General features: G+C 37.9%; 3 protein-coding genes and 1 long non-coding RNA gene across 5 annotated transcripts; 2 read left to right on the top strand and 2 right to left on the bottom strand.

The window, feature by feature from the left end:
- The first annotated feature begins 3,596 nt into the window (after positions 1–3,596).
- On the top strand, positions 3,597–9,849 carry LOC142554099 (pescadillo homolog). Of its 2 annotated transcripts, XM_075664731.1 has the most exons (14): positions 3,597–3,610; positions 3,660–3,716; positions 3,800–3,885; positions 5,105–5,353; positions 5,437–5,574; positions 5,674–5,758; positions 5,854–5,961; positions 6,443–6,536; positions 6,638–6,924; positions 7,407–7,514; positions 8,177–8,298; positions 8,745–8,955; positions 9,315–9,521; positions 9,614–9,849. In XM_075664731.1, the coding sequence occupies exons 2-14, from the start codon at positions 3,693–3,695 to the stop codon at positions 9,701–9,703; spliced, it is 1,809 nt and encodes a 602-aa protein (XP_075520846.1). In that variant the 5' UTR covers positions 3,597–3,610; positions 3,660–3,692; the 3' UTR covers positions 9,704–9,849. The 2 variants fall into 2 exon arrangements, with proteins under 2 accessions (XP_075520846.1, XP_075520847.1); XM_075664732.1 differs by lacking the exons at positions 3,597–3,610; positions 3,660–3,716; positions 3,800–3,885 and adding an exon at positions 3,930–4,246.
- A 5,836-nt stretch (positions 9,850–15,685) lies between these two features.
- Positions 15,686–17,895, bottom strand: LOC142554770 (uncharacterized). The gene is made up of 6 exons (XM_075665449.1): positions 17,659–17,895; positions 17,001–17,538; positions 16,825–16,889; positions 16,504–16,710; positions 16,170–16,377; positions 15,686–16,023 (listed from the first exon to the last, which is right to left on the bottom strand). The coding sequence occupies exons 1-6, from the start codon at positions 17,893–17,895 to the stop codon at positions 15,686–15,688; spliced, it is 1,593 nt and encodes a 530-aa protein (XP_075521564.1).
- Positions 17,896–18,894: 999 nt separating this feature from the next.
- On the top strand, positions 18,895–20,651 carry LOC142554769 (uncharacterized). Its single transcript, XM_075665448.1, has 4 exons — positions 18,895–18,954; positions 19,047–19,584; positions 19,963–20,034; positions 20,119–20,651. The coding sequence occupies exons 1-4, from the start codon at positions 18,895–18,897 to the stop codon at positions 20,649–20,651; spliced, it is 1,203 nt and encodes a 400-aa protein (XP_075521563.1).
- A 1,388-nt stretch (positions 20,652–22,039) lies between these two features.
- Positions 22,040–25,541, bottom strand: LOC142552539 (uncharacterized). The gene is made up of 2 exons (XR_012821833.1): positions 24,971–25,541; positions 22,040–22,964 (listed from the first exon to the last, which is right to left on the bottom strand). It is a non-coding gene; the product is annotated as an uncharacterized LOC142552539 (long non-coding RNA).
- Between the last annotated feature and the right edge of the window lie 2,317 nt (positions 25,542–27,858).

Genomic DNA, 27,858 nt, shown 5'->3' with positions numbered 1-27,858 from the left:
ATCACGGGACTCCCTCTCTGAGATCCACTGGAACTCAAAGAAGATGAAGAAACAGTGGAACCAGTCTTCTTAAACTTCCTATCTCTCGGACGCAAGGTAGGCTGCTGAGCTGACATTGGAGGTGAAGGAGTATACTGAGGACCTTCTCGCCTTAGTTCAGCTTTGGCTGCCTTTATTCTTTCGACTGCCTCTGCGTAGCTCATAGGCAAACCAGAAATGACAAAAGTATATATAGCAGGATGCAGTCAATTCACAAACCTGTTATATTTCGCTTTTTCATTTGCCGCTACGTGAGGTGCATATTTCAACAGAGTAGAAAATTTCGAAGCATACTCTGCAACAGTCATCGTTCCCTGCTGCAAACTATTAAATTCATTCTCTTGGGCAGTATAATAAGAAGGAGGGGAATACTGCTCCAAAAACTGGGCCTTGAAGACATACCATGTGACTTCAATCCCGGCCTCTTTCAATTCAATCTCAGTGGCTTCCCACCAACATTTTGCTCGGTCTTTCAATTGATACAAAGCAAGTTTCAGTCTCCGAGCCTTAGAATATTCAACAATATTAAATAAGTGCTCAATATCCTTTAACCAAGTCTCTGCTCTTTCTGCACTCTCAGTGCCAAAGAACTTCGGTGGTTTTAAATCCTGGAATCGAGCCATCACTACATCCATAGACAATCCTTCAAATTGTCCAACTATCCTCTCAGTACTGCTACTCGCAGTTTCATTCGTAGGATCCATCTACAAATCAGAGGATGAATATCACAAATCAATATCAATTTCACACCATCATCATCTCATATCATCAATCTCATCAATAACTTACTCAAACTAAATCAAGCAGGAGCAAGTAATACAAATAAATCAAACACAGGCGCACAATTCATTTGTGCCTATTTCGTGTACACAAGACTCAATCGAGCATTCCCAGCTATGCTCTGATACCACTTTGTGTGGAGCCCTTAGCTCCTAATCGTTATTACAACACAATCTGATTAGGGTTAATTAATTACAGCGGAAAACGAGTTTAAATTTTCTTTACGATGAGCCCAAAACATCTTATTTGAATACTAAAAATAGTATTTAATCTCATGTCATAAAACTCACCCACACATAATCAAAACCAATCATATACAAACAACTTATATCTTCGGGACATGCCTCGGTATATAGATACATATACATATATACTGGGAAACAAAGCATAAAACCTCAACTCAAACTGTGACTCCCTCCAGAAGTATCCTCTCCGGCCTCCTGATATCCTGGAGTACCTGTCATTGTCCACACACAAAGACAACAACAGCCCCCCTTGGGGGTGAGCAAAGCTCCGTATGGAACAACCATCATATATACAACAGATATCTAAACGATGATATATGATATGCAATGCATGTATGTCGTGCAGGTATCAGGTCAAATGCCCATCCACTGAGCACATGTCAGAATCAAACGAATCGCTATCAAATCAATGCTCGAGCTGGCACACCGGCCTCAATCAGGGATACTCGTATGATAAGCGTCGACGAAGCGCCATCAAATCCCAAATCTCAATCAATCGTCGGGGCCACAAATGTCTATGCTTTAAGGGTCATGTAATACCAAACATAGCATTGTGTTCACAAACCCCTAGAATCCAATCAAATCATATCATGGTATCCAAGGATCATAGCTCAACGTGCATGTCATGTATCGATGTATGCATCAAACGATGTGTGTTACAAAATATTTATTTTATACATCGATATTCCAATCACAATGTCATGTATGCCACATCAAGTCATCACATAAGGTATATAGACACATATTCTCAATCAAATCAATCAAACCAATCAAACATATATCATATGATACAGATACCTGTCGTATGTTACCCGGTCGCAACATACCTCAATTCTTCGTTCCAATCGATGTAGCTTGAAGATATCAGTATATTAAACTATCTACATCAATAACATATTCATTTCAATCAATAACACCATTCAAAATCAACAATATAAGTTTCAAATATATTTTGAAACTTCAAAAATTCATATCAAATCAAAATCATAACATGATTCAATTTCGACTTCAAAACTTAGTTTCTTGTCGGTTATTCTACCGCATATATTTATCAGAATTAATAATAATTGACAAATAATTATTCAATCTCAACCCTACGATTAAAATTCCCTAACTATAATAAATTAAGAATAATTCAAAATAACATAACTATAATCATCTCTTCTTCGTTAACATCATACATCATTCAACAATCTTCGATTTCTGGATGATTTCACAATTTATCGGATTTATTCCAAAAATCGACGATTTCAAACTTCAACAAAAATATAAAATTTATACCTCAAATCGAAGATCTCGTGTCAACGATCCCAAAACTGAAGTCGGTTCGTCGATTGGATAAACCGATAAATCGCACGATCGAAAAGAAAATAAAAATGAATTTTCTCTCCTTTCTCTCACGCCATTCTCGATTTGGAGGAGACAAGTGAGATTCATTTCATTTGAAATGAATCCACCGTCTCAACATTTTTCTTTATTTTTTTATTTATTTTTATTTTTTTTAATATTATATTATATTAATATCGGTACATTCCCTTTGGACAAGTCAAACGATCAAATTTTTCAAAACTCAAAACATGTAACTTCTATATCTTTGAGTTTTCTACGTTATATCCAAATCTCAAATCATTTGGATTTCATATAACCAAGATATGTCATATTTTATTTTTAAAAATTAATTAATTATTTTTCAACTTATTTACGAAAATGCCATCAAAATAAATTGAAATTTTTCAACTTATTTACAAAAATGTCATCAATACTATTTTATTCTCGGGGTCTCACAATATCTGTCAACTATGGCTTCCACTGTGATTTGCAGATAAGGAAATGAACTCGTGAATGGGCGCCAGAAGGGTTTTCGGCTTGGCCACTCCGATGCTTAAGTCAGCAGGTTGAAGGTGAAGGATAATGACAATATATGTGAAGATATATATGAATGTCAAGAGCTTAGAAACAAGAATGTCCGAATTCCCTAAATGAAATACATACCTACTATTTATAAGAAAGAAGGTGATGAATACCTTGTTTTTGGTGCCTACTTGTCACTTGTAATCTTAGATGTTGATTTCCTGTCACGCCGCGTCCTACTTTTCCATCGTGTCACATCAGTAAGATTCTGTCAGTAGCACTTGTCGAGGTAAGATTTTACCTACTTTCGCACTCGATTGCGACACCTTTAACGAGGTATCCGAGTAGAAATCATCCGGGAGCTTATAAGAGAGCCCTGGCTTCCGGTCCCAGGCAGGTGAATTCATCCTGCAAATTGACATTGATTTAGGATATCCATTTAATATATGATCCGGGCTCTTGTGGGGTATCATATATCATTAAAAATCCACTCCGATTAATCAAAAAGCCCAAACACATCCTTTCGTAGTTTAAATTTATACTACTGGATATCCCTCGCGATCCCACGATTATACTTTTGGAAGTAATAAATAAATTATATGTTTTGTTCTGTTAGTGGACCGGATCCTCCTTGTAATTTGGGATATTGATTTTCCGGACCTTAGACCCGGCCCATTGCGATTAGGGTTTATCGCTCCAAACCATAAAACCATCGCGTAGGCATTCCATCCTACCAGAAAACACCGCTTTTTTACCGCTACTCTGCCGTGTGCCGATATGCCGAAGCACTACAGGCCCGCCGTATGTTCTCTTCTCACCACCACCTCCTTCTCTCGCACACACCATAATCGGACTAATTTTCTCTATTCTTTGATATTATTAAGGGCAAGAAGAAGGAAGGAAACGCCGCCAAATATGTGACGAGATCTCAGGCGATAAAGTACCTTCAAGTCAGCCTTCCAGTTTTCAGGTTGTTGAATCTTTCTGTTTCTTTGGCATTTTGAACCAAAATGGCATGTTTCAGGATGAATCGCGTGAAATGATAAAATCATATATTTAGAACAGTGAGGCAGCAAGCCTAGCTACGTACAAACAAGGGGCGGCCAAGCCCCTTTCTCTAGGGGCCCGCTTCCGGCTAGCCATGAGCTGGTGGTAGTTCATTAGGATGAAAACGTGCATCAGATTGATAGAGTAAACTTAGTTTTGCGCGATTTATTAAATATTAGGCAAAATAATTTAAGATTATGCTTCCGGATGGTATGTTGATTTGCAATGATATTTGTTTTGAACTGAAATGGCATGTATCTTCAAGTCAGCCTTCCAGTTTTCAGGTTATTGACTTCGTTTGAATATTATTTCTAGTTCAATTTTTTAGTTTATTTCATAATTCGAGAAATTTCAAAGCCTAACATTTGTTTTTTTTCCTATACTCGAGGGTTCAAAATTGTGATGGCTTTGGGAAATTATCTAGCTGAACCCTGCATGCTTGGCAGAAATTGACGTGACTAAAGAGTGTTTTCAAATTATGGCTACGATGTTTATGGATGTTTTTTTTTAAAATTCTTCCTGATTCTTGCCTATCGGTGATTATTTTTATTTGTTTTCTCAGAGTCGTGCTCTATTTTTCTGTAAATTTTGTGATGCTTTTATGCATGTCTTTTTAATTAAGTTGTGGTAATATTAATACATAATTCAGGAAGTTACGAGTCTTCAGAGGTGTAATTTTTATTCTTGACTTGTTTTACAGTAATCTTCATTAATTTCTTGCAATTAGAATCCCTTGATTTTGGTTTCTGTTTTGAGTTTAATTTGCAATTTCTTTATCTTTACAATTAAAAGTCAAGCATTTTCAGTGATGATAATGATAACTTTGTTGTTTCCTGGGTATATATCAAGTTTAACTTCTGCAGGTATTTTTTTTATATTCCTGTAATTTTTTATACTTCCTCAAGTGTTTTCCATCTCTGTCTTAATAATGGAGTTTTTGCTGCAAGGAAAAGTTGTTAATTATATGCAAATATTTTGGTTTATATCTCTACCTGGTTTGTTCTATACTCATGAAACCACGCACTCGAAAGGTGTTCCAAGTTTTTTGATCTAGACTTTGTGATGTGCATTCTTTTTTTCTGCTATAAAAATTACAAAATTTTTATTTCTATACAGAGAATTTAATTTAGGCCATTCTACAGGAAATTATGCATCCTAAAAGGTGTTTTTCCTCGGGAACCCAAGAAGAAGTTGAAGGGAAACCATCATTCTTATTATCACATGAAAGATATTATGTTTCTCAAACATGAGCCATTGCTGGAGAAATTGAGATATATGCGAGTGTATGAGAAGAAGGTGAAAAAAGCCATATCAAAGAAGAACAGAGATCTCGCTGAACGGCTTTTGACAAGGAAACCTACTTACACTCTTGATATGCTTATTAAAGAGAGGTGAATTTGACAAGTTTTGATTTTTAGGCTACGGTATTGATTATTGCTAATAGTTTATTTAATTTTTTGGTCTTGGCATTTAGGTATCCTAAATTCGTTGACGCGCTGAGGGATCTTGATGATTGTCTTAGTATGGTACACCTGTTTGCTGCATTGCCAGCTGTGGATAGGGCGGTAGATGGAGAAAAGATTCCGGTTGACCGTATCCATAATTGCAGAAGGTCAGTGATCTTCATTGTTAAGATGGTTATTGATTTCATTGATATGCAAAACAGAAAAGTGATCTTGTTTGTGTGAATGCTGATCTTGTCTGTGGGCAGGTTGAGTCATGAGTGGCAGGCATACATTTCTCGCACCCACAGACTGAGGAAGACGTTCATTTCTGTGAAAGGCATATATTACCAGGTACATAAGATACAATAGATGATAATCTTTCAGTAATTTGTTGCTGGTAATGCTGTGGGCTTTCTTAACATAGCTTTTTCCTTTAATCTTAATAGGCAGAGGTTGAAGGGCAAAAAATTACATGGTTAACTCCTCATGCATTGCAACAAGTACTGCCTGAAGTTGATTACAGAGTCTTGCTTACTTTTTTGGAATTTTATGAGGTATGTTTGCAAGTCTTTCCAATGATTATGAATGCTTTTTTTATTCACTCAATTGAGGTGGCATGAATACCACCCAAAGCAAGCTTATTGTTAATGGTTATTTCTATGGTAAAAGCTAGACTGTTTACTCTAAGTGAAGATTTTTGTTGTGGGCAGCTGGACCTAAATTTGTTGTTAGTATATCAGATCCACAGCCAAAAACAACCTAATAAAGGCTTGAATGTTTGACAACCTGCTGAATTTTATTGTGATTTTGGACACTAAGCTCTTTTGTGTTAATCATTATTTTATTGAAATAATTTTAGATTATATTTTTCCGTTAATGATCGCAATCCAAGAGCTTTTTAGGTTTCATAAATTTTTTAATTCCTTATTTTTTCTAAAATTCACAGTCAATGGATTTAAAACTCATTATTTGTTCTAGTAGTCTGTGGGTGTTTTCAATTACTTAATGTTGATTATTGGTATTATTTGGATGCAGACACTCCTCGCGTTTGTTAACTATAAACTCTATAGTTCAATAAACTTAAAATATCCTCCCATCCTTGATCCTAGGCTGGAAGCTCTAGCTGCAGGTACTATTTATCAGTTGTTATCTTAATTATATATAAACTTAAAGTTTTGAAGTGCCTCAATTTGCTTTATACTGTTATTGATTCTGATAGAGTTGATGCAGATCTTTATGCCCTGTCAAGATTCTTTGATGCCAATGCTCATGGTTCCTCGAAGAAGACTTCACTTATAGTTTCATCTGCATCTGAGCAAACTGAGATCCAGCAGAAGGGGACAAAACTTGATGAGTCTGAAGTTCGACTTGCCCAACTTCAACAACAACTTCCTTCTAATGAACCAGGTGCTTTGATGAACCTTGTTGAAGATGCTGCAAAGGAGGATGAAGAGGATTCCGAAACAAGGGACTGTAAAAATCTCTTCAAGAACAGGAAATTCTTCTTGAGTCGTGAGGTGAGATGTTATGCTTGAAAATCTCTTCAGGAACATGAAATTGAGTCATGAGCTGAGATATTAATTCTTGTTAGTGCCAAACTTAGTATTTTACTTATGGAAACATTGTGATACGTAACTGTTATTTGTATTTTCTGTTACATGACGGGCCATGAGTGAAAATTGGCAAATAAAAAGCAAGACAATCCACTCTGTATACTTTAATTACCATATGGCTCTGGATCCACAATGATCCTCTTCCCACAAATGCATATCAATCAACGATATTGTGTATGCATTAGTGATATGGGCTGTTATTTAATATTCATTGATGTCAATGGGGAATTATCTCCAATGTCATTCTATCTTTTGTTGTCTTCCCTTTCTGTCGAATGCCCCTGTCCTGGACCTCCTGGTAATGTATAATCTATGGATTTTCTCCTTTCTCCCTGATTTACTCTCTCTTCTATAACACCTTTAGTGATATGACTATGATTGTACAGGTTCCTAGAGAGTCATTGCTACTTATAATCCCTGCGTTTGGTGGCACTGTTTCTTGGGAAGGTGAAGGAGCTCCACTTGAGGAGTCTGACCAGAGCATTACTCATCAGGTCCACCAATTCTTCTGCCTTTAACACAACTCATGCACCACAAGCTGGAATAAACCTTGTTGTTTTTGTGTTCTAGATCCATATTCGCTGTTTATGTGCATTTGTGTATGTAAAGGTGTTTTTCTTAGGCACAACGTTCATGTATTCTCTAAAAACTAAAATCATCATTTCGTTATTTTTTTTTGGCCTCTCTTCTGTATCTCCAATCTATATATATGAACAACCGAGATGAGATAATGTGAAGGGGCTTAAGCGCGTGGATTTGGGAACAATTGGCATTTAAGAGGACAAAATGAATAGCAAGTTGTTTTGGAAACTATGAGTTTCCTGGGCCATTTACAGATATGTAGTACGATTTGAGGGTACTCTTTTTGGTTTCTCAACCCTTGTGAAAATTTAATGAGAGGTTGGTTGGATTTTATGGTAAGAGTACGCTCTTGGCACTCTATCCACAAGAAATTAGAGACACTATAATGATATCTGAAACATAATTTACATTTGATTTCCTGGAAATAGTGTGAAAGTTCAGAGGTGTCTACTCGATACGTTGGTATTTTTTAGCATTTTGGCGACTATTTTGTATTGCTTGTGTTTCAAATTTACCTGTACCTATTGAGAGCTTCTTAAATTATGTCTCGATTCATAGTTGCATTTACGAGCAGGTTGTGGATAGGCCAACACAGGAGCACAAGTTCCTATCCAGAGATTATATCCAGCCACAGTGGGTTTATGACTCTGTAAATGCACGCATATTGTTGCCAACTGAGAAATACATGGTGGGATGGTAGGTCCAGCAACAATTAATTTTGCTGTTTTAATTTTGTTTCCCATTTACTTCTCTGTTCTATGCTTTTATGCCTTTAATTCCTTATTTATAGCATGAGCTACAGCTTGCGCCATTATGCAGGCTAATAATTTATGTGCGCCTGATCTTGGTGTAGAAATTTATGAAAATGCTAAAAAGGTGCCTTCAGGATTGGCCTTGGTCCACTTTTACTGTCATGGTTGGAGATTCTTGTTGAATTTTTTTTATACTTTTATTGCCCCAATTCGGTGAAAGGTTGTGTAAAAAAGTTACTAGCTTGCACTAGTTTATTGAATCGACCATTTTGTATCACCTTATGGGGCATTCTTTTGTTTCGATTTTGCAGTTTATTGAAGACACTTGGTTAGCCTCTTTCATTATGATGATGTTAACGCTTTGCATGTGTGATTTTTGAATATTTACAGTGTACCTCCTCCACATTTGTCTCCATTTGTTGACAATGAAGCAGAAGGTCATGTTCCTGAATATGCAGAAGCTATTCAACGGCTGAAGGCTGCTGCAAGAAAAGAAGTCCTACCTTTGCCTGGCGCTGGAAAGGATTTGGATGACCCTCAGAGTTTACTGGGTATCATTGATCGGGCACAAGCTATTGAAGCTGCTGAGATAAAACAGAAGGTAATGGCATCATGGTTTTGATTTTTGAGAAGGGGTATTTTTAATAGAGTGATCCATTTGGTTCTCTGAAATTCTGGCTTCTTTCTTTGGCCAAGTATTTTACTAGACGAGCATACACGAACGAAGAGGTTATTATATGAGTTTAATGGTCCACAAAATTTAAATAGATGAGATATTTTCTGCATCTCAACCAAAGTGTGCACATTTTCTTATCTTCCTACCCTTCCACGTATGCAAGTGGTTTATTTTGGTTGTGCATAATATGATCTGTTATTCCTCTCTGTCCGAATTAACCTTTCATCGCCAAATTATCTGGTGAAGCTTCGAAAAATATTTGACTCAATAATTTCTGGATCCAGATGGCAATTCTGGAGAAACAGTATCATCATGAACTGAACCTAGAACTTCAAGGTGTTCAGTATTCTGTTGTCTCCAATGAAGTGGAAGGCAAGGATGATGCGGAAGTAGAAACTGCAACTGATATTAATCAAATTGCTGCGGATGAAGCCAATATGTCAAAGATGTTGATGTCTCGTAAACGGATAAAACTTTATGATGCGATAGATGTAAGACAGTCGCAAAGTGTTTCTTCGTGTTTTCTGTTTTTTACATTTGAGAATTTCAATCATATATCGCTCATATGGGGTTCTCTGTTCAGATTGGCCGCGCAAGGAAACGGATTGCCAAACAACAAATAAAGGAACGTCAGAAAAGGATAGCTGAAGCCATGAAATCAAAATCTGATTGAAGTTTTACTCTTCAAGGCCTTCAGCATGTAATCCCCGATCCCAATTTTGTTATTTATTACTATGTACGTGCCCGATAATTTTTCGCAGTCAAGTTGACGATAACTACTGATACATCTATCGAATATGCTTCTTTTTCGATTATGTTCTGTATTGTTCTGCTGCTCCTAATTTGAGACCTTGGAAAGTTGGTGGAGAAAATATATTAGATTTAGGGGGTGTGTATTAGGTTAGTGTGGCTATCGATTTGCAAAGTCGGGCATATTAAATTTGTCATGAAAACGGAATAATTAGTCCATAGGGATTTAAAATTTTTTTGTTGCCAATAGTTACAAGTTTTGATAAGGTAATGGTTTTGACAGCAGATTATTTGTGCAATTCTGTCGGTACATATGCTATATATTTTTTCAAAACGTAAAATATATTGCCAAAAATATTTAATATTCATAAATTTAGAACTTAAATAAATGTCTTTGATATGGATAAACAGGCTATATATGCATATAATGCGGCTGATTGTTTTTATGAGTTGCTTTAAATGTGCACTAATCAACGATTCTCTGAAACTCTTCTGATTAACAATCAGCCCAACAAAGAACATTGGATTATTGCTTTCACCATTTCCCATTGTACTTACTTTTTGTTTATATTTTTTGAAAAAAATTATATTTTTATTATACTATCTTTATGATTCTTTTAATTTCAGTCCGGCTTTTATTACATCAAATAATATTTATTCAAATTAGAAATATAAAATAATTGGATGTTGTAAAACTTGGAACTATTTATTAATATTTGGATAATAATTTTTATTTTTCTGGGTGTATTAATGTACCTATGGGTGATGCATATTATTTCAAAATATTAAGATTAGAAATATAAATATCCCCAAATTTTTTAAATATTAACATTAATATTCTCTCACGATTTTATTGATGATACTTGTTATCTTGTTATGTTATTTAGATTAGATTTAGATGTATGTTATTGAATAATGGTATCGTTGTCCTATTTAACTAAATATGTAAGTGCATAATAAGAAAAGCTAAATTAAATATTGTCATCTTTAAAAAAGTAGATTTTTTCACTCAGATTTTTATCGAAAATTGATTGAAGTTTCGGTCACGACACACCAATTAAGTCATTAGCAAAAGCTTATATATCAATTTTTTATTTATTAAATAGTTCTTGTATCAAAATATTTCTTTATCTCAATAAAAAATTAAATTAAAAGTTTTAGTCATAGTAGGCCACGAGAACTCAGTTAGTAATGCTTTCCAAGTCAGTGCTATAGTCCCGAGATGATCCGACAACACTTTTCATGAATTTCTCTCAACACATACTTGGCTTCCTCTCCGGTCAAACACTTGATCATTGGGCCTTGAAATGATCGTCGATACAATGCACCACTGTTACTTAATCTTCTGAGCCTATCCGGGGTAATTGGGTAATTGATATGTCAAAATGTATTTGAGCAAGAGTGTCATCCATGTGTCCTCTTGGGGGGCCATCGGATCAACTTGTATCGTAGATATCAGCTTGGTGTGGTGAACAACAATTTTCCCATTTACTCGAGACAAAGTGGATGTTATTTTAGCAAGTGTATTTACCTCTATATTTTCTTTCCTTGGAATCTGTTCCATACTCCAATCAGTAAAGCTTTCTGACAACTCTTGAAAGACTCTCAAATATCTCATCAATCTTTCTTTCTGGACTTCATAAGAACCCTTCATCTGTTGAGTAACTAATTGTGAATCCGAGTAGATGATGCTCCAAGTGGCTCCCGCTTCTCGAGCTGCTTTCATTCCAACCACAACAGATTCATCCCGGAAATCCAATCTGACCGCAATCAAGTCTCCGCTTCTCGAGCTGCTTTCATTCCTGCATGAGCTGATTCATCTCGGTCAGAAGTCTGACAGAGCTTGAGCCTTGATTGTAGTCCTTGGTTGGTATGTGATATCATATTCCCTGAACTCTATTGTTCATTTGATCAATCTCTCATAGATGTCCGGTTGGTCATGATTTTTCCCAACAGGGCAGCGATCTTGCTTGTGAGCTTCTGCGCTTCTTTAACAGTTTTAGGGGAAGTCATCTCCAAGATGGCCTTCAATTTTTTCCGGATTAACCTCAATTCCTCTCTCGGTGACCATGAAGCCTAGAAACTTGCCATTCTTGACCCCAAATGTGCATTTGAGTGAGTTTAGTTTGACCCAATACTTTTTGAGAGTTGAGAAGATTTCTTCGAGATCTGAGATAAAACAAGATTTCTCCTTAGATTTAATAAGAATATCATCCGCGTACATTTCGAAGTCCATCCCAGAATGCTTCTCAAAAATCTTATCCATTAGATGCTGATAAGTGACCCCCTGCATTCTTTAACCGAATAGCATAATGGTATAATAAAATGTACAACCTGAGGTTGTGAAAATGACCTTATCTTTTGATCATCTTGGATAAAACACAATAATTCATATCCCGATGTGGAGTCCACCAATTGATCAATTCAGGGCAAGGGATAGTAGTCCTTAGGACATGTTTTGTTCAAATATCTGAAATCCATACACATTCTCCATTTCCCTATGGTTTTTTGGACTAGGACCACATTTTACAGTCAAGTGGAGAATTGAATTTCCCGGAATTGCCCGGCTTTTAACAGCTCCTGTACCTGCTCCGCTATCACCATGTCTTTTTTCGGGTCCAAAGTCTCCTCTCTTTTTTATCACAGGTCGGGAACCCGGAAGGGTGTTTAGTTTATGCTCAACTATATGGACTGGGATCCCGATTAACTCAGAACTGGACCACGCAAAGATGTCGGCATTATGCTGTAGACAAACCAATAACTGGGTCCGGATAAAAGGCTCAAGGTCCCGTGCCACTTTGGTGACTTTCCCAGGTTGACCGTGAACTAAGATCACTTCCTCATGTTCTTCTTCCATTGCTGCTTGCACTTCCTCAATCGAGTGCACCTTTCTTTCTCCCCCTATTTTTTTCATACACATCCGTTCTTTCTCTCTTCTTTTCTACCCAGACAGTTTCAACATAACACTTGTGAGAGGAAGGCTGATTTCTCCAGACCTCTCAGACCTTGCCCTTTATTTGGGACTTAATCTTCTGATTATAAGTGGAGGCCACGTCCCTCAGGGCATTCATGGCCGGCCTTCTCAGGATAACGTTGTATGAAGAGGGCATGTTGACCAAAATGAAGGTGGTCATGACCGATTTTCTTAAATCCTCGGCACCGACCGTTAAAGGAAGCACAATCTCTGCCCTTGGATACACCATATGACCAGCGAAACAAAAAAAAAAACGATCTCTACTGGTTCCAAACTATAACCTTCAAGTTCATCTGGTTCAGGGCTTCTTGGAATATCACATTAACTGAGTTGCCTGAATCCACGAACAGCCGGATGGTATCATAATTTGCATTTTTGCCTAGATGACCAAGACATCATTATGAGGTAGATTGACGACTTGCAAATTCAGAGGGCCAAAACTGATGGATGGTTCGTCTTTCCTCCTTGAGCTATCCACCCCAACCTTTCTCGTCGACTACATGATTTTCGAGCTCGGTTGGAATCATTATCAATAGATCCATCTGAGATCATCTTAATTACACCTAGAGTAGGGTATTTTCTCCGACCCTTCTCCTCCCGAGCCTTACCCGAAATAGTAAGCTTGTCATGAATTTCCAGCTCGTGTTGGAAACTCGAGGTTCTTGTAGATGGTAGAGGTACGGAGTTTTTGGGTACACGCAGGAGTCTTTTTGCTTTCTTACTGATGGACCAGTTTCGATAGGATCTGGCTGGAGATGATTCTTACTCAATTGGACCGCCCCGCCTACGCATGAGGCGTTTGTTTTAGGCGGTCCAAGCTATACGACGGTCAAGGGCGACGAGTAGGCGAGTCTGGCAGCGAGCAGGCGGTCCAGGTGAGGCAGTCAACATTTTTAAGTTGTAATCAACAAATTTTAAAAACCTAGTCAAAGTCAACTAATTTTAAAACTCAAAATCCTTGTTATTTAAGTCACACCACATTTTTTCTTTAACTTTTTGTTCTCACTCCTTCTCACCATCAACCACTAAGCCCATCACACAAACTGGCTGCCGCCACCGCCAGCAGCAAGAAGCTTTAGGTTTAGGCATTGTATATTTATTATTTAACATAAATTTTTTATAATATTTCAGATTTTGTGATTTCAAAAATCGAATTTGTTTTTTTTCTTATTATTATTGATTTATTGTTGAAAATTAATGGCGAAAAAGGATAAACAACCGGAGTTGAAATTTAAGCCAAAGTCTAATGATATTGTTTGTGAATATGAGGTGTTGTATAATAAAGAGAAAATGGATTGGATCATATGCAAGTTGTGTAAGAGTCTTACTAAAGGAGGAGCTTATAGAATGAAACATCATATTGCAGGAATTGTAGAACAAATTGAAGCATTTCCTAAAGTATCCGATGATGAGTTTATATATTTATTTGCACATTATCTAGATGATATTATATTGTATGAATCTTCTTTATGTTTAATATTATTTAATTACACAGCTTACATAAAAAATTATGATAATTTGTGATTATGTTACATGATTATATATGATTATCTATAAAAAAATTACATTAAAAATTCAACAGGCACCGTTGAGGCGGTATGCGATCATTGACCACCCCGCCATCGCCTCCTGCCATTTACAACATTGATTAACTGGTATCATGATAACATTCTCGGTGGTAGGTACAAAATTTCAGGGTTGACCTTGGGTCTTGAGAGGATAGTTGGGGTTGGGACATGATTTTCTCCTCCTCCCAAAGGTGCACTGCATGATCTTTGGAATTTTCAGGGGGTATAGTGAGAAAATCGCCCCCAAGTGGTTTTCCTTTTGTGCTCGTTCTTCGATTTTACCCAGTCGACCAACCCTCTTTCTTTCTTTAAGGCATCTTCTATATTTGGGCTACTTCTATTTGATATATTTTTCTGTCCAAGACAACATATTTTCAAATTCTAGCGGCAGTTTTTTCACAAAGGACCAGAATAAGTCCCCTTCTTGAAGTCCCTGTGTGAAAGCGATAATCTTGGTTTAGGGGGCGCGGAAAGGTGCTTCCATAGCCACTTTGTTGAATTTGTGGACATATGCCCGTAACGGTTCATCCGTACCCTGCTTTACTTCAAAAGACAGAAAGCAGTCGCGCATACCCTTCTGGCCGAGAGTGTGCTCGTGGCTGTGCATTTCTTGGTCCACTTGGCTTCGTTTATACTTTTTTTCCATTCCTGAAAAGACAATGAAAACAAATCAAAAACGCATAATTCTGTTCGAAACAAGCATAATTCAAAATGAATTTAATATAAATTAAGTGCAAATCTTGCACTTATCATGAATCTACGATAAAACCCAGCGTGTCCTAAGAAACTTCTAATCCCTTTGATATTCTTTGGTGGTGGAAGCTTTTCAATTTCAACCACTTTGGCTCTGTCTACCTCTAGTCCCTTAGAAGATATTTTATGTCCAAGAACAATACCCTCTTGGACCATAAAATGACACTTCTCCCAATTAAGAACTAAGTTCTTTTCTTGACATCTCTGCAAAATGAGGGAAATGTTATGTAAACGATGATCAAATGAAAAGCCAAATATCGAGAAATCATCCATGAAGACTTCCATGATGTGTTCCACCATGTCTGCAAATATGGCCATCATACACCTCTGAAAAGTAGTATGTGCATTGCATAGCCCAAAAGGCATTCTCCTAAAAGCGAACGTGCCATAGGGACACGTGAAAGTGGTCTTCTCATGGTCTTCTGGCGCTATACCAATTTGGTTATAACCTGAATAACCATCTAAAAAAACAATAATGACAATAAACAAGATATGTCGACTTTTCACCTAAAAATGCATAGCAAAGGTGGCTTGGCAGTTCCTTCAACTCAAGGGAAGGAAGTATTACCTTTGTTTGCTCATGTACCTCCAATTCCTCACGCGGTGCATCCTATTTTCTCTCTCTCTTTGATCCATCAAGAGCCACAAGTTGCTCTTTCACTTCCCAATCATCTTCATCAACAGTTCCTGCAGCGCCTATCAAACAGCGCTCCAAAGGATCTCTGGTTCCTGCACAACCAAGAGACATACATGAGTCTATAACATCGATGCTTTTACAAGTACTTACCTCATTTGATCCCTTCATGGCTTGATAGATGTTAAAAAAGACTGCTTCTCCACCCACTCTCAAGGTGAGTTCACCCTTATGCACATCTATCAATGCTCTTTCAGTCGCCAGAAAAGGTTTTCTCCCAAATATTAATGGGGTATCATGATCCTCTTCCATATCTAAAATCACGAAATCAGCAGGAAAAAATAAATTTATCTACTTTTACCAGTACATCTTCCACAATCCCACGTGGATACGTGAGACTTCTGTCAGCAAGCTGTAAGGTGATAGTGTTTGGAAATAGAAAGTGGCATCGGATTAATACTCGCTCTCAAATCACATAAAGCTTTACTACATTTAGAACCACCAATAAAGCAAGGAACAGTAAAACTCCATGGATCTTTTAATTTTTGTGGTAGCTTTTTTTGCAGTATGGCGTTACATTCTTCATTCAGTTTCACAGTCTCAAACTCCTGCAACTTCCTCTTCTTAGACATCACATCTTTAATAAATTTTGCATAATTCGGCATTTGCTCCAAAGCATCAGCAAATGGTATATTGATGTGTATCTTCTTAAAAATCTCTAAGAATTTTGCAAATTGATCATCCAAATTCTTCTTTTTGAACCTCTGAGGGTATGGAAGGGTCGGCTTAAATACTGGAGGTTGTTCAACTTCAACTTCAGCCTTGAATTCCTCAGTTTTATCTTCTTTTCTATCCTCAAACTCACTCTCTTCAACAGTCTTCTTCTTGTCCATTTTCTCTGTGGACTTCTGCACCTCCAATTCTTTTTCACTCCTCAACGTGACTGCCTTGCACTGCTCTTTTGGATTAACTTCTGTGTTGCTAGGAAATTGACCCCTGTTCTGATATCTCAAAGCGTTGGCCAACTGTCCAATTTGAGTCTCCAAAGATTTCATCGTGGCACCCATATTTCCTATGTGAGTCTCCATATTGTCAAGATGAGACTCGGTTCTTGCCATCTTTTTTCCAGACTCAGCAATAAATGTTCCTACCAAATCCTCAAACGAAGGCTTTCCTTCCCCTTTTGATGTATTGAACCCCGGTGGAGGATTCAACACATTCTTATTGTTTGCATATGAAAATTTTTCATGATTTCTTAAACTAGGATGATAAGTGTTAGGGGGAGGGTTACCTCGATATCCTGTGAAGCCACCAAAGTTCCTGTTGTTGATGTACTGTGCTTCTTCGGGAAGAGCTGGTTCTTCAGCAACAAGCGATGGACTCTCAGTCTCTGATGTGCTTACCTTGTTCATAGTTGCAATTTGAGTGGTCAATGCGGATACCTGAGCAGTGATTGACGTAATAGGATCCACAGCATAAACTCCAGCCGTCCTCTTTACTCCTGTCCTTTCAGACGGCCACTGGTAGCTATTTATCGTCATCTGTTCAAGCAAGTCATAAGCTTGCTCGGGAGATTTAGCAAAGATCGTGCCACCAGTTGCTGCATCCACTGTTCCTCTTGTTTGCCCATTCAGACCGTTGTAGAATAATTCAATTTTCACCCAGTCTTCAAAACCATGATTCAGACACTTTCTCAACAGCTCCTTGTATCTTTCCCACGCCTCGTATAATTGTTCAAAATCAGTCTGCCTGAAAGTGCTAATCTCAATCTTCAACTGTGCAGACTTTGCAGGGTGAAAGTATTTTGCCAGAAATTTAGTCGCCAACTCCTGACATGTCGTGATGCTCCCCAAAGAAAGCGACTGAAGCCATCCTCTTGATTGGTCCCTGAGAGAAAATGGAAACAAATGCAATCTAATAATATCATCAGGAACATTATTAATTTTTACCGTATTCGTGATCTCCACAAATGTCCTCAAATGAACGTGAGGATCAGAAGTGGCAGTTCCAGCAAACTGGTTTTGCTGAACCATATTGATCAGAGCAGGCTTCAATTCAAAATTATTGGCGTTGATGGTCCCTCTTGCAATACCAGAGTAATGATTGTTGATCACTGGTCGAAAGTGATCTCTGATAGGTATAGCTTCTGGCAAGTTTTGTCTGTCATTCTCTCTATGTTCAGCCATTGCTTGTATCTGTTCTCTTCTTGCTTTTTTTAATCTTCTTGCAGTTCTTTCGATCTCTGGATAAAAAATAAGCGAGTCAGGGTTTTGTGATCTTAGCATTCACTGTCAAGCAGAAAAAAATGAAAAACTCAATCAATATAAAATAAAATAAAAGCTCTAAATTAAAATCTAGACTAATTGGTAACAATACTGATATAAATTCAAATTTTGACACTCCCCGACAATGGCGCCAAAAACTTATTGCGTGTTTTCTTGATTGCTCGCAAGCGCACGACGTCAAGTTATAGTAAAATGTATTTTTGAGTACGAGTGTCGAATTCCACGAGAAGTGCGTATAATAACGTAAATCAGTCCTTGTAATTAAAATAGTCTCGACTTTATCTAGAAAAATCAATAGAAGTTTGGTTTTTTTAAAATCAATTCTAATTCAAATAACTAAATAATCTAATCACCGAGTTGAAAAATAACAATGAGAGAAAATATCTAGAGAAGTGATTTCAATAAATTTCTACGACGATAATTCCCAGTTAAATTTATGTTCATGAATTCCAATTATTTAAAGGCCAAGAACACTTGATAATTTTATTCCCCTTTTTCGAGTGACGAATAAACTGTATCATTCAAACCTCGATCCAAACATTCCTAATAAGAATATTAGTGTAAATGATAAATGAAAACGATGTTCTTGTATAAGACTCGCTAAAGTTATATGCCTTCCGAATGATATAAACATTAAACGAAGTGTCTCTAATGATCTATAATCCTAGAGTTGTAGAATAAATCAGACAACACACAATTTATGGCCAGTAAATTGCAGTGAAATAAACACAGAGAACACAATTAAACAAAAACGGAATTCAATCAAATAAACTACTGTGTCAGACCATCGTATCAACAAAGCTACGTCATTCTCTAGATTAGAAAATTAGTTCATGACGAGATCTAAATAAAAACAACGCATGTTCAAATATTTAGACATCGAAATAGTAGAAAATCAAGATGGAGGAATCAGATAACAAATTGGAAGTGGCGTCTCCGTCCCCAGATCCGTCGTTCTTCGTATTTGTGATCGTTCTTCGTACTCTGGATCTTCGTCTCCTGTTCGTGCTTCTCTCCAATCGCTTCCTTTGGGAAGTATCACTACATGGCAGGAGCTGGCAACGAAATTTCTTTCTAAATATTTTCCCCCAGCTAAGTCTGCGCAATTGAAGATTGAGATCAGTACTTTCAGGCAAACTGACTTTGAGCAGCTTTATGAGGCGTGGGAAAGGTACAAAGAGTTATTGCGGAGGTGCCCTAATCATGGTTTTGAAGACTGGGTGCAGATTGAGCTATTCTGTAACGGGTTGAATGGTCAGACACGGACAACAGTGGATGCAGGGGCAGGTGGCACGATCTTTGCCAAGTCTCCTTCTCAAGCCTATGATTTGCTTGAGCAGATGACTATTAATAGCTACCAATGGCCATCTGAAAGGTCAGGAGTAAAGAGGACAACTGGAGTTTATGCCGTAGATCCTATCACATCACTCACAGCGCAAGTCTCAGCATTGACTACACAGATAGCAACCATGAATAAAGTGAGTACATCAAACACTGAGGGACCACCGCTTGTTGTTGAAGAACCACGGTTTCTTGAAGAAGTTCAATACATTAACAATAAAAACTTTGGAGGCTATGGAGGATATCAAGGTAACCCTCCCCCGAATACTTATCACCCTGGATTGAGAAATCATGAGAATTTTTCATATGCAAATAATAAGAATGTATTGAATCCTCCACCGGGGTTCAATATATCAAATGGGGGAGGGAAGCCATCATTTGAGGACTTGGTTGGGACATTCGTTTCTGAATCTGGTAAAAGGATGGCTAGGACTGAGTCTAGGCTTGACAAACTAGAGACCCACATGGCAAGTATTGGTGCGACCTTGAAAATCCTTGAATCGCAAGTGGGGCAGATAACAAAGCAACTCACGTCTCAACCGTCAGGCGCAGTCCAAAAGACTGCAGACCCAAATCATAGAGAAGTGAATGCCATTTTTATACAGCATGAAGGGTTTGGTGTGGTAGGAAGAGAAGAGAAAGAGGTTGAACCCACACCTGTTCGGGATGAAAAGCTAAGTCCAACCAAAAGAGCCCGAGGTAAGAAATTTGAGAGGTATGATTTAAATCAATGCATTGATATTTCTTTACTTCCCTACCCCCAGCAATTTTTACAATTACAAGCTGAATTTCAAAAGAAAAAAGGTATTGAAGATTTCAAGAACCTACACACTAATAATGAGTTTGTAGAACAGGTGGAAGGTGAAGTTACCGAAGGAACACGAAGAAATCTTCCTCAGAAGTTGCTAGATCCCGATGAATTTATTGTACCATGTGAAATAGGGGGTCATTTAGTAGAAAAAGCTATCTGTGATTCAGGAGCGAGCGTGAATATAATGCCAAGTTCTCTTTACAAGAAACTTGGATTGAGCAGGATAAAGCCCACAAGACTAAGCTTGCAGATGTCAGATAAATCGGTTAGGACACCGCTGGGTGTTGTGGAAGATGTTGAACTTAAGATTGATAAAATAAGGCTTCTAGCAGATTTTGTGGTGCTTGACATGGGGAACAGTCAGAATGTTCGTGCTATTTTAGGACGACCATTTTTGGCTACTGCTGGAGCCGTCATTGATTTGAGACAAGGAAAACTGACCATGGAGGTTGATGGTCAAAACGTAGAACTCAAGGCTTCCAAGATATCATACGATCCACCATGAACATGATTGGTATAGTCGGGCTGATGACGTTAAACCAAGCGCTTGCGTGGGAGGCAACCCACAATTTTTATTTTTTAGCATTCATTTTTTTTATTATTTTATTTTATTTTACTCCCTTATTTGTTAATTTTACCCACCACCAGATCTATCACCGCCACAGCCCATGGACGGTGATGCTGAAGATACCGGGAACGATGACTCGAGCCCCGAGTTCTGACACTCAGGAGCGAGGTATGTGTTGTCATGTTCTTTATTTCTATACATTGAGGACAATGCATAATTTAAGTTTGGGGGGAGGGGGAGGGGGGGCGAAATTGCTTGCTTGCTAGTTAGAATTTTTTTTCCTTCTTGTGCAGTAGTTAAATTGATCTATTTCTGTCCTTATTTTCGTATGTTTTCTCTTTACTGCTTATTATGGTCGTTAGAAAGAGTCATGGATAAGTACATTGTGTGGCCGATGATGAAAATTGAATTGTGGTCCGGAATTGTATATGTGTTCATGATAACTTAGGAGTCACAAATATTTTGCACTGTCGTGTTTGTTGATACTATTGTTGCTTAGAGACAAGTTGCATGCCTGTGATGCTAAATAGACGAGGGAGATCTGATTCTTGGTAAATCTTGCATGACATTGATTGACACTTTTACAAACACAGAGATGATCTAGGCAATTTTTTGTCAGTATCTTTGGGCCTGTTTTCTTTGTTTATTGTCCATTGTTAGCCTATTGAGCCTTGAGTTGATTGAGATGCTTGATTTTTCTTTGTGCACCTATCTCATATATCATTGTTTGATTGAAAATGACATGTGATTGGTTTGTATGAGTTGACTAATGGATTGACGGTACTCTAGAACTTGTTTGAGCACTTTTCGAGGCGAAATACGGATAACATGTGACATAAGAATGATTTAGGCGATCTTTGGAACCGTTGAGCCTTCGAGCCTACCAAATGAACATGAAATATCCCTAGTGTCCCATTTTTGAGCCTACTAAAAATCAAGTGGTGTGTGTCAATGACACACAATTAGCCCCCACTTGTATTTATTCTATATCCCACAGCAACTACCAAATGAAGCTTATACACTTATTTTCCTACCTGATTTTGAGAGAAATAAATTCATTGGTGTTGTAAGGATTCAAATGCTCCTTGAAAAAAAAAAGAAAAATTATATGTGTATAAAGGAGTTGGCAAAGAAAAAAGGAAGAAAAACAATGAAAAGAACGAATCAAAAGTGGTGAAAAAGAAAAAAAATTGGAAAATAGAGGATATGATTGGGAAGAAAACAATAAAGAGACGGTGAATGAAATGACAGTGAAAATGATGAAGATTTGATTATTTCTCTCAAATTTTGATTTCCATACCCTTTATTGTAGCCGTGAGCCGTAGCCTAACGTTACAAGCCTACAAGACCTATTAACCTTGTCACATTTATCCAATATACTAGTGGAGAAAAGTTGTTCAAGTCAAGCCTATGGATACCTGAAAAACATTGTCAACGAGTATAGACTTTAATCACTTGCGTGCAAGCATCTCATTTTGTGATTTCATCTTTGGCATACTTGTGATGACCATCTTTCGAGCCAAATAATCACCGATAAAGTCCTATGTGATCTGCGAATGCAAATTTATATTTTGATGAAGTGTGAGTTGAACTGAACTGAAGATTTTTTGATTCTGTAAGGCGAATGGGCATGACAACTCTATTTGAGCATTCGATGGGGTAAACGAACATTGACATATACCACACACACGTGACTCTTGGGAAATCGTGAATTACATGAAAGTAGATAAGTTGGAGGTCAATATCACTTTTCGCATATCCATGACTTTAGTAGTTTGCGTAATTTTTTCCTTATTTATTAGCTTTTATTCTATTTTGCTCGGGACTAGCAAAAGTTCAAGTTTGGGGGGTTTGATAAGTGCAAGATTTGCACTTAATTTATATTAAATTCCATTTTGAATTATTCTTGTCTCGAACAGAATTATGTGTTTTTAGTTTGTTTTGATTGTCTTTTCAGGAATGGAAAAAAAGTATAAACGAAGCCAAGTGGACCAAGAAATGCACAGCCATGAGCACACTCTCGGCCAGAAGGGTACGCGTGACTGCGCGACTTCTCGCGCAGCCGCGCGCGCACACATGCAAGAAGATCGACAGAAGCTAGCGTGCGACCGCGCCACTTCTCGCGCGACCGCGCGCACAGATATAACATGGAGAACCGAGAGGTGCGCGCGACTGCGCAACTTCTCGCGCAGCCGCGCGCGCGCAGCAACAACCACACGGCAGAATGGTGCGCGCCACTGCGCGAAATTGCTTGCTTGCTAGTTAGAATTTTTTTTTCCTTCTTGTGCAGTAGTTAAATTGATCTATTTCTGTCCTTATTTTCGTATGTTTTCTCTTTACTGCTTATTATGGTCGTTAGAAAGAGTCATGGATAAGTACATTGTGTGGCCGATGATGAAAATTGAATTGTGGTCCGGAATTGTATATGTGTTCATGATAACTTAGGAGTCACAAATATTTTGCACTGTCGTGTTTGTTGATACTATTGTTGCTTAGAGACAAGTTGCATGCCTGTGATGCTAAATAGACGAGGGAGATCTGATTCTTGGTAAATCTTGCATGACATTGATTGACACTTTTACAAACACAGAGATGATCTAGGCAATTTTTTGTCAGTATCTTTGGGCCTATTTTCTTTGTTTATTATCCATTGTTAGCCTATTGAGCCTTGAGTTGATTGAGATGCTTGATTTTTCTTTGTGCACCTATATCTCATATATCATTGTTTGATTGAAATGACATGTGATTGGTTTGTATGAGTTGACTAATGGATTGACGGTACTCTAGAACTTGTTTGAGCACTTTTCGAGGCGAAATACGGATAACATGTGACATAAGAATGATTTAGGCGATCTTTGGAACCGTTGAGCCTTCGAGCCTACCAAATGAACATGAAATATCCCTAGTGTCCCATTTTTGAGCCTACTAAAAATCAAGTGGTGTGTGTCAATGACACACAATTAGCCCCCACTTGTATTTATTCTATATCCCACAGCAACTACCAAATGAAGCTTATACACTTATTTTCCTACCTGATTTTGAGAGAAATAAATTCATTGGTGTTGTAAGGATTCAAATGCTCCTTGAAAAAAAAAAGAAAAATTATATGTGTATAAAGGAGTTGGCAAAGAAAAAAGGAAGAAAAACAATGAAAAGAACGAATCAAAAGTGGTGAAAAAGAAAAAAAATTGGAAAATAGAGGATATGATTGGGAAGAAAACAATAAAGAGACGGTGAATGAAATGACAGTGAAAATGATGAAGATTTGATTATTTCTCTCAAATTTTGATTTCCATACCCTTTATTGTAGCCGTGAGCCGTAGCCTAACGTTACAAGCCTACAAGACCTATTAACCTTGTCACATTTATCCAATATACTAGTGGAGAAAAGTTGTTCAAGTCAAGCCTATGGATACCTGAAAAACATTGTCAACGAGTATAGACTTTAATCACTTGCGTGCAAGCATCTCATTTTGTGATTTCATCTTTGGCATACTTGTGATGACCATCTTTCGAGCCAAATAATCACCGATAAAGTCCTATGTGATCTGCGAATGCAAATTTATATTTTGATGAAGTGTGAGTTGAACTGAACTGAAGATTTTTTGATTCTGTAAGGCGAATGGGCATGACAACTCTATTTGAGCATTCGATGGGGTAAACGAACATTGACATATACCACACACACGTGACTCTTGGGAAATCGTGAATTACATGAAAGTAGATAAGTTGGAGGTCAATATCACTTTTCGCATATCCATGACTTTAGTAGTTTGCGTAATTTTTTCCTTATTTATTAGCTTTTATTCTATTTTGCTCGGGACTAGCAAAAGTTCAAGTTTGGGGGGTTTGATAAGTGCAAGATTTGCACTTAATTTATATTAAATTCCATTTTGAATTATTCTTGTCTCGAACAGAATTATGCGTTTTTTGTTTGTTTTGATTGTCTTTTCAGGAATGGAAAAAAAGTATAAACGAAGCCAAGTGGACCAAGAAATGCACAGCCATGAGCACACTCTCGGCCAGAAGGGTACGCGTGACTGCGCGACTTCTCGCGCAGCCGCGCGCGCACACATGCAAGAAGATCGACAGAAGCTAGCGTGCGACCGCGCCACTTCTCGCGCGACCGCGCGCACAGATATAACATGGAGAACCGAGAGGTGCGCGCGACTGCGCAACTTCTCGCGCAGCCGCGCGCGCGCAGCAACAACCACACGACAGAATGGTGCGCGCCACCGCGCGACTTCTCGCGCCACCGCGCGCGCTGTGCGTCCAGATTATTATAAAATGCGCTAGTTAGGTCAGAAACGGGAGTTAGCCATCATTGGAGAAACACACGAGAGAACAGCCGCCTAGGTAGAGGAAACGCACAAGCAAACACGAGACAAAGATTCGGAGCGCAAAGAACAATCACAAATACGAAGAACGACGGATCTGGGGATGGAGACGACACTTCGGATTTGTTATCTTTTCCTTCGCTTCTTTATTTTATAGTGTAGCGATGTCTAGAACTATGAATATGTCTTGTGTTCTCTTGGATTTCGTGATGAACTAAATTTCCATTCTAGAGGTTGACGGAGCTTTGTCTATACGATGATTTGACGTGGATATTTTTATGATTGAATTCCGTTTTGTTTAATTGTGTTCTCTATTTATTATTTCACTGCAATTTACTGGCCATAAATTGTATGTAGTCTGATTAATTCTACAACTCGGGAGAGGGACTAGGATTATAGATCATTAGAGACGCATCGTTGAATGTTTATATCGTTCGGAAGGCGTATAACTTTAGCGAGGCTTAGGTAAGAACATTGTTTGCCTTTACCAATTAAACGTAGATTTTATTAGGAATAATTGAATCGAAATTTGATTGGTACAATTTATTCGTCACTTGGGAAAGGGGGAATAAAATACGTAAGTGTTCTTGGCCATTAAATAATAGGAATTTAAATACAACCAGGAAGAATTATTGTAGAAACTTAGTGGAATCATTCCTCTAGATATTTTCTCTCATTGATATTTCTCCATTCGGTGATTAGTTTAATTACTTTCTTGCAATCAAGTCATTTACATAAACCAAACATTCTTTCTGAATTTTCTAGATAAAGTCGAGACTATTATAATTACAAGCATTGATATATATTTTATTTACACTCCTCGTGGGATCGACACTTGCACTCAAAAATACATTTTACTATAACTTGACGTCGTGCGCTTGCGAGCAATTAAGAAAACACGCAACAATTCATCAAAGATTTTTCTAAGATTACTAAACCTTTATGTAATTTCCTCGAGAAAGAATCCACCTTTATTTTTTATGATGATTGCCTGCAGGCATTTGAGAGGATCAAGAAGGCATTGGTGACGGCACCAATCATGATAGTGCCAGGTTGGAAGGAGCCCTTCGAGTTGATGTGTGATGCGAGTGATTATGCAATGGGTGTGGTGTTGGGACAAAGGCGTGATAAAATTTTTAGATCAATCTATTATGCAAGTCGAACCATGGATGATGCCCAACAAAATTACACTACAACTGAGAAAGATATGCTTGCAGTAGTGTTTGCTATTGACAAGTTTAGACCCTACTTGGTTGGCACAAAGGTAATTGTTTTCACTGACCATGTAGCTATTTGATATTTATTTGCCAAGAAGGATGCAAAACCACGCTTGATAAGGTGGATTTTATTGCTCCAAGAGTTTGACTTTGAAGTGAAGGATATGAAAGGATGTGAAAATCAAGTGGCTGACCACTTGTCGAGACTTGAACTAGAGGAGAAGAAAGAGGAGGGTGTTATACAAGAAACATTTCCGGATGAGCAACTCTTTGAGTTGAACTCTGTACTTCCTTGGTTTCCTGATATTGCAAATTTTTTGTCTTGTGGTACCCTTCCTCCAGATTTGAGCCATCACCAGAAAAAGAAATTTTTCCATGATATCAAGTTTTTCTTGTGGGATGATCCATTTGTGTATAAGAGATGTGCTGACCAAGTTATTAGGAGATGCGTGGATGGTGTCGAAGCACACCAAATTCTGGAGCAATGTCATTCGTCACCTTATGGTGGACATTTTGAAACAACACGAACAGCAGCTAAGGTATTACAATCTGGTTTCTATTGGCCTAGTATGTTTAAAGATAGTTATACCTTAGTAAAATAATGTGATAGATGTCAGAGGTTAGAAAACATCTCTAGGCGTCACGAACTACCACTGACGAATATTTTGGAAGTAGAACTTTTTGACGTTTGAGGCATAGATTTCATGGGATCATTTCCCCCTTCTTTTGGTAACTCTTATATTTTATTAGCTATGGATTATGTTTTGAAATGGGTGGAAGCAATCGCCACCAACACTAACGACGCTCGTGTTGTAGCTAAATTCGTGCATAAGAACATCTTCACCAGGTTCGGAACACCGAGAGCCATCATATGTGACGAAGGTACGCATTTTTGCAATAAAATTTTCAACTCAATTTTGGCTAAATACATTGTGAAGCATAAAGTGGCACTAGCGTATCACCCTCAATCGAATGGACAAGCTGAAATATCCAACCGGGAAATTAAACAAATATTGGAGAAGACAGTCAACATTAACCGGAAGGATTGGGCACTCAAGTTGGATGATGCATTATGGGCATACCAAACTGCATTCAAAACACCTATTGTGATGTCTCCCTATAGGCTCGTATTTGGAAAAGCATGCCACTTGCCGCTGGAATTGGAGCACCGAACATTCTGGGCAGTTAAGAAGTTGAACTTTGACTTGAAAGCATCTGGCGATGTCAGATAATTGCAGCTAAATGAAATGGAGGAATTCCGAAATGACACATATGAGAATGCCAATATCTACAAAGAGCAGACTAAGAAGTGGCATGACAAAATCATTGTACGAAGGGAGCTCAAACCGGGACAACTACTATTATTCAATTCTCGTCTGAAGTTGTTTCCTGGTAAGTTGAAGTCGCGTTGGTCAGGGCCATTGTTGTGGAAACAGTGTATCTTCATGGGGCTATCGAGCTAAGGTGCAATGATAGAAGAACTTTCAAGGTGAATTGACAGCGGATTAAGCCTTACTATGGGACCGAAGTAAGGAATATCAACATCATTGGGTTGAGCGAACCAAACTGAACAGACTGGTGACAGTCGGG

Source organism: Primulina tabacum, chromosome 8 (genome assembly GCF_025594145.1).
Source record: "Primulina tabacum isolate GXHZ01 chromosome 8, ASM2559414v2, whole genome shotgun sequence".
In the NCBI taxonomy this organism is placed as follows: Eukaryota; Viridiplantae; Streptophyta; class Magnoliopsida; order Lamiales; family Gesneriaceae; genus Primulina; species Primulina tabacum.
The sequence above is the reverse complement of the archived record's forward strand: the minus strand, read 5'-3'. Positions and strand labels throughout refer to the sequence as shown.

Bases quoted from the DNA above. Each gene is read 5' to 3' on its own strand.
- LOC142554770 (XM_075665449.1), bottom strand. From the start codon at position 17,895: ATGGCTGAACATAGAGAGAATGACAGACAAAACTTGCCAGAAGCTATA. The intron at 16,890-17,000 runs GTAACCCTCCCC...ATACATCAAAAG, and splicing joins TGGCTTCACAGGATATCGAG to GGGAAGGAAAGCCTTCGTTT. The intron at 16,378-16,503 runs GTATTTAAGCCG...GATGCTTTGGAG, and splicing joins TTGAAGTTGAACAACCTCCA to CAAATGCCGAATTATGCAAA.
- LOC142554769 (XM_075665448.1), top strand. From the start codon at position 18,895: ATGGAGGAATCAGATAACAAATTGGAAGTGGCGTCTCCGTCCCCAGAT. The intron at 19,585-19,962 runs GTAACCCTCCCC...TTGGTGTGGTAG, and splicing joins AGGCTATGGAGGATATCAAG to GAAGAGAAGAGAAAGAGGTT. The intron at 20,035-20,118 runs GTAAGAAATTTG...TACAATTACAAG, and splicing joins TCCAACCAAAAGAGCCCGAG to CTGAATTTCAAAAGAAAAAA.
- LOC142554099 (XM_075664731.1), top strand. From the start codon at position 3,693: ATGCCGAAGCACTACAGGCCCGCC. The intron at 5,575-5,673 runs GTCAGTGATCTT...GTCTGTGGGCAG, and splicing joins CGTATCCATAATTGCAGAAG to GTTGAGTCATGAGTGGCAGG. The intron at 5,962-6,442 runs GTATGTTTGCAA...ATTTGGATGCAG, and splicing joins CTTTTTTGGAATTTTATGAG to ACACTCCTCGCGTTTGTTAA.